This window comes from Pezoporus wallicus, unplaced genomic scaffold, assembly GCF_028554395.1.
Source record: "Pezoporus wallicus isolate ANWC-B61680 ecotype Strahan unplaced genomic scaffold, APGP_CSIRO_Pwel_v1 contig_7113, whole genome shotgun sequence".
Lineage (NCBI taxonomy): Eukaryota > Metazoa > Chordata > Aves > Psittaciformes > Psittacidae > Pezoporus > Pezoporus wallicus.
This window is the reverse complement of record NW_026642076.1, coordinates 580,877-586,876: the sequence shown is the minus strand read 5'-3', so window position 1 is coordinate 586,876 and position 6,000 is coordinate 580,877. Positions and strand designations below refer to the sequence as shown.

The 6,000-nt window shown below is 49.1% G+C and overlaps 1 protein-coding gene across 2 annotated transcripts in view; it reads left to right on the top strand.

Annotated features, from left to right (window-relative positions):
- The first annotated feature begins 3,857 nt into the window (after positions 1–3,857).
- The window catches only part of GTF2F2 (general transcription factor IIF subunit 2), a 96,988-nt gene continuing 94,845 nt past the window's right edge, over positions 3,858–6,000 (top strand). For both annotated transcript variants that reach the window (XM_057426928.1, XM_057426927.1), the window contains exon 1: positions 3,858–4,050. In XM_057426928.1, the coding sequence (XP_057282911.1) occupies positions 3,985–4,050 (66 nt within the window). In that variant the 5' untranslated portion in view covers positions 3,858–3,984. The remainder of the gene's footprint in view (positions 4,051–6,000) is intronic.

Below are 6,000 nucleotides of genomic sequence, written 5' to 3'. Positions count from 1 at the left end.
TGTTGGACTGAGTCCAGAGGAGGGACACAAAAATGCTCAGAGGGCTAGAGCACCTCTCCTGTGGAGATAGGCTGGGAGAGTTAGGCTTGTTCAGCCTGGAGAAGAGGAGGCTCAGGGGAGATCTTATTGTGGCCTTCAGTACCTAAAGGTACTACTAACTTTTCATCATGCCCTGTACTGACAGAACAAGGGAGAATGGCTTTAAACTGAAAAAAAGGCAGATTTGTATTAGATATAAGGAAGAAATTCTTCCCTGCGAGGGTGGTGAGACACTGGAACAGGGTGCTCAGAGAAGCTGTGGCTGCCCCATCCCTGACAGTGTTCAAGGCCAAGTTGGACAGGGCTTGGAGCAACCTGGTCTAGTGGAAGGTGTCCCTGCTCATGGCAGGGGGATGGAACTGGATGAGCTTTAAGGTCCCTTTCAATCCAAACCACTTTGGGATTCTAGGAAAATTGTATCACTAAGCCCCTCATTTCTGCCAGACCATCACCAAGTTGTTTTATAGCATCATGGGGTACAGCAGGTATCCTAAAAATATGGCCTGAGAGCTTTTGGCTGCAGCCAAGGGTGCAGTGTTTCTTGGAGTTATGCTGGAAGACTGTGCTGGGTACAGAGTGCAAGGCAGCATATGGCTGCATCTATATAACCATCTTGGATATCCAGCTCTGCCCTTGGAGGGAATTCACTGCCTCGTTCTGAAAGAATATACTGTCCTATGTACAGCACAGAGAATCAGTGGAACTGGACCCAAAAGCAATTAGTGGAATAAGACCCACTGTAAAGTGATGGTGTTTGTCTGTGTAGATCCACCCTTTTTCCAGGTAAACAAAACCTACAGATCTTAGACCTATAGACCTGTAGGCCCACTGATGAACGGGATGGGTGCCCTGGTGACAGAAGATACAGAGATGGCAGAGTTACTGAATGCCTTCTTTGTCTCTGTCTACTCTGCTGCAGGTAGTCCCTGAAGAGCCCTGTACCCCTGAGACCTTAGATGAAGTCAGGTCGACGGAGCGGTTTGCCTTAGTTGATGAGGAATGGGTTAGAGACCAGTTGAGCAATCTGGACATCCATAAATCCATGGGTCCAGATGGGATGCACCCGCAGGTGCTGAGGGAACTGGCGGAAGTCATTGCTAGACCACTCTCCATCATCTTTACCAAATCTTGGGAAACGGGAGAGGTGCTTGAGGACTGGAGGAAAGCAAATGTCACTCCAGTCTTCAAAAAGGGCAAGAAGGAGGACCCGGGTAACTATGGACCGGTCAGCCTCACCTCCGTCCGTGGGAAAATAATGGAACACCTTATCCTTGGTGCCATCTTAAGGCATATCAAGGATAAGAGGGTTATGAGGGGCAGTCAACATGGCTTCACCAGGGGGAAATCATGCTTGACCAATCTCTTAGCCTTTTATGAGGAAATAACAGGGTGGATAGATGATGGCAGAGCGGTGGATGTGGTCTACCTTGACTTCAGCAAAGCATTTGACACAGTCTCCCACAGCATCCTCACAGCTAAATTGAGGAAGTGTGGTCTGGATGATCAGGTAGTGAGGTGGACTGCGAACTGGCTGAAGGAGAGAAGCCAGAGAGTTGTAGTCTATGGGGCTGAGTCTAGTTGGAGGCCTGTAACTAGTGGAGTGCCTCAAGGGTCAGTACTGGGACCGGTATTATTTAATATATTCATCAATGATTTAGATGAGGGAATTGAGTGTACTATCAGCAAGTTTGCTGATGACACTAAGCTGGGAGGAGTGGCTGACACCAGAAGGCTGTGCTGCCATCCAGCGAGACCTGGACAGGCTGGAGAGTTGGGCAGGGAATAACTTGATGAAATATAACAAGGGAAAGTGTAGAGTCCTGCATCTGGGCAGGAACAACCCCAGGTTCCAGTACAGGTTGGGGAATGACCTGTTAGAGAGCAATGTAGGGGAGAGGGATCTGGGGGTCCTAGTGGACGACAGGATGACCATGAGCCAACACTGTGCCCTTGTGGCCAAGAAGGCCAATGGCATCCTGGGGTGTATTAGAAGGGGGGTGGTCAGTAGGTCGAGAGAGGTCCTCCTTCCCCTCTACTCTGCCCTGGTGAGACCGCATCTGGAATATTGTGTCCAGTTCTGGGGCCCTCAGTTCAAGAAGGACAGGGACCTGCTGGAGAGAGTCCAGCGCAGGGCAACGAAGATGATTAAGGGAGTGGAGCATCTCCCTTATGAGGAAAGACTGAGGGAGCTGGGTCTCTATAGTTTAGAGGAGACTGAGGGGTGACCTTATTAGTGTATATAAATATCTAAAGGGGGAGTGTCACGAGGATGGAGCCAGGCTCTACTCAGTGGCAAACAACGATAGGACAAGGGGTAATGGGTACAAACTGGAACGCAAGAGGTTCCACTTAAACTTGAGAAGAAACTTCTTCTCAGTGAGGGTGACGGAACACTGGAACAGGCTGCCCAAGCAGGTTGTGGAGTCTCCTTCCCTGGAGACATTCAAAACCCGCCTGGACACATTCCTGTGTAACATTATCTAGGTGTTCCTGCTCCGGCAGGGGGATTGGACTACATGATTTTTTGAGGTCCCTTCCAATCTCTAGCATACTGTGATACTGTGTAATATTTCAGGGTTGCCCAGTGCCAGGAATGGTGGCTGTTTTTACCACTGTGGAGATGCGTTTCTTACATTTTCATTAGCATTTGAGGAGATGCCTCTGGTGTGTCTGTGAAAGGTTGTCTTACTGAAATCTGAACTTTTAGTGGACGCTGACTAACGGTACAAGCTTCATCCACACTCCCAGCTGCATTCTGCAGACAGAAACATGTCCAGTGTAAAAACAAAAGTAATTTTAAAATGCAACTGAACTTAATCAGAATAGTTCAGTGTTTGTTGTTGTTGCTTCAGGTACACATGAAAGCATTGTTGTCCTTGGTTACCTGGATGCTTGGCTGTAATTAGAAAGACAGGCTACCGTATCTGAAATGTAATAAAGAGATTGCTTTCTGCAAGCCAGATGAACAACGTCTTACTGTACCAGACATACTCCCTGCTTGCTGTTGGTGCAGTCCCAGAGTATGACCTTCACTGTTTTGCAAGCAGACTACAAGGAGGATGTAAACCTGTACTCGAGAGAATTCAAAGAACAATGGGCATGACCAGAGGTCTAGGAAATATGACCTATGAGCCATAATTGAACTGTTTAGTATGAGTGGAGACAAGACAAAGGAATACATCTCAGTGAAAGTATAAAGGAACACTGCAGAGAGGAAGGTAATAAAATGCTTTCCATGTCCACAGTGGTGTCCCCGGTGTTAGGAACAGAGACATAAAACAGGGACTTTGAGAGGTTACCAAAGCCCAGCACCCCCACCTCAAAGCAGGACGGGCAGACGCTCCCTCCTTATTTAATTTCAGTGTCCAAGACACCATCCCACCTTCAGCCTGTTCCACTGTTTCACTGTAAGTCTCCTTTGCGGAAAGCTAAGTCTAATTCTTCACTTTTTACCTATGGTAAAGGATTCACCTGCTTTATTTTTCCTTACTTTTGTGACACCTGGGGACACTGTGACGCTCTGACCCCTTTTCCCGGAGCCACTCCCATAGCGCCATTTCCTGCCCACAGGGAAGAGCACTGTTACGGTGGTGTCTTCCTCTCCAGGCTGCTCCTCCCGTTTCTGTAGAACGTGTTGCTGCCATTCTCCAGCATGTTCAGATAACCCTTCCTGTAAAGGGGGGGGGCTGTAAGAGGGCTGGGGGCAGTAGATTTTGTCGCCGACATGTCGAGGCCCTCCTGGCCGGCGACCGCGCCGGGGCGGGGACTCAAACAGGAGCCCCACCTCTCTGCCGCCGTGCTCCGCGAGCCGAGGAGGTTTGTTCGCCGCAGGCCACCGTCTGCCGGGGGTGAGCTGCCGGGTGGGTACAGCGGCCGCAGGAGCCGGAAGAGCTGGTCGCGTGTATCGCCCGCGAGCCCCGTCCTGCGCCTTATCCCGGCCCTGCCATGAGCGAGAAGGGCGAGCTGGACCTCACCGGGGCCAAGCAGAACACCGGCATGTGGCTGGTGAAGGTGAGAAGCCGCCGGTGCAACCCTAGGCCCGGCCTGGCGCGGCCTGTGGCGACTGAGCCTGTCTCACCCCCCACACACTGTGCTCGGGCTGCGGCTGGCGGGTCCCACGGAAGAGGCCGGGTAGCAGCGCGGAGTTGGGCCGTGCCATGCCTGGGGCGCGACAGGAGCTGGGCTTGCCCGTGTGAGGCTTCCCTGGGGCTGAGTTGCCCCGTTTCCCGCCTGGTGGGCGAGGGACTGGGCGAGTAGCGGGACGCGGCGTCTTCCTGGGCAGCTGCCGGGGTACGCAGATTCACAGGATGGTTTGGGTTGGAAGGGGCCTTGAAGATCAACTAGTTCCAATCCCCCTGATTTGGGAAAGGATACATCCCAATAACATGGATTTCCCCAGGGAAGAGTGGGCTACCTTCGGGCTGTCCTTGGCTTGGGCTTTAGTAGGGGTAATAAAAATGGTACTAGTTTTCCTAAAACTCTCGGAGTTGGTGAAAGTTTGAGTGCTCCCAAATTCACATTTCGGTTAAACAAACAAACAAAAATACCCCAAAGAAAATAAACGCCTTTGTCTCATCACTACAGCTCACCTCGTGCTAAAGAAGTACAGCTATAGCAAAGGTGCTATGAAAAGGTACAAAAGTCAAAGCACCTATCTGGTGCAAGGCCATGCTTGCAGCTACTGACAGCTTGTCAGCTCTCCTGTGTGGAGGGACTTTCTATCAGGATGTCTTGGTCCCTTCTGCTGGACACAGCAAGCACTGGTTCAGAAAAGAGGAGACTTAACAGCTGAGGGTGGGGAAATATGTGCCCTATCTCCCTTCTTGTCCTCTGTAGATTTGCCCCTATTTTTCTAGTCCTGTGTTTGCTGTGTCTGAGGAGAAGCAGTAGTCTCCTCCTCTTCCTGTTTTGGGGATATAAGGAACAAGCTCAGACCATCAACTTGAAAGACTGTGGGGACATGGTAGTACTCAGCTACTGGTCCAGGGTAGTGAAGGGCTGTGACACAATCATATATCAGCTACCAGAATATCTCATTGTGGCCCGTGGAAATGGTGGGCAGTTTCTGACTTGCTTTGCTCTCTAAAAGTTCTGGTTGTGGGTGGGTCGTTACATCTGGCTTCCTCTTTTGTACTGACACCTGAATGTCTGGTTTTGTAAAACCATAATGAGCACTCCATGGTGCTCTAATTGTAACAGCTTATCTAGGACAGTAAAAATGAAAGCTGACAGCAGAAAGCTGCAGAAGTATATCGAGACATACCAAGTGACAGGATGATAAATGGCAGATGAAATTCAGAGTAGAAAAGTGTAATCTGGTGTGCACAGAGAAAAACTATCCTAATTATACATACACAGCAATTAGTTCTCAGCTGGTTGCTGTCATTCAGAAGGAGGTTTAGGATTTCAGTAGATGTGGATAACCCCTAAGAATGTTGTGTCAGATGAGCAGATTCAACATTAGGCATGATTGCAAAAGATACAGAGAACAAAAGAGAAAATATTGCGCTACCGTGTTTCCTGTATCTTGAATATTGTGTGTAGTTCTGATCTTATCTTCCCCGTTGTGGAAGTTATAAAGTGGACGTCTATAACCTGTATAGAAGCAGTACAGAGAAGTGCACCTGGGATGAGCTGAAGAACAAGGAACGGTGGCTATGGAGGAAACTCCTATATATGTTGTTACCTATCAGGCTGGCAAGATGATTGATGTGGAAAGCTTACAGAGGTCTGAAGGCATGAGTAGTGTCACAGGTGAATGAGGAAGAAGTGAGTAGGGAAGAGTCAGCTCGAACACAAGACTTAGGGGTGTGTCAGTTCATCTGATGGGACTCAAAGCGGTACCATTTTGCACAATATGTAGTTAAATTTTGGAAGCTGTGAATGTCAAAACTGCAGAAGCTCAGAAAGCCATTAGACAAATTCAGACAGGAAAATCATATTGAGAGATTAAAAGTAAAT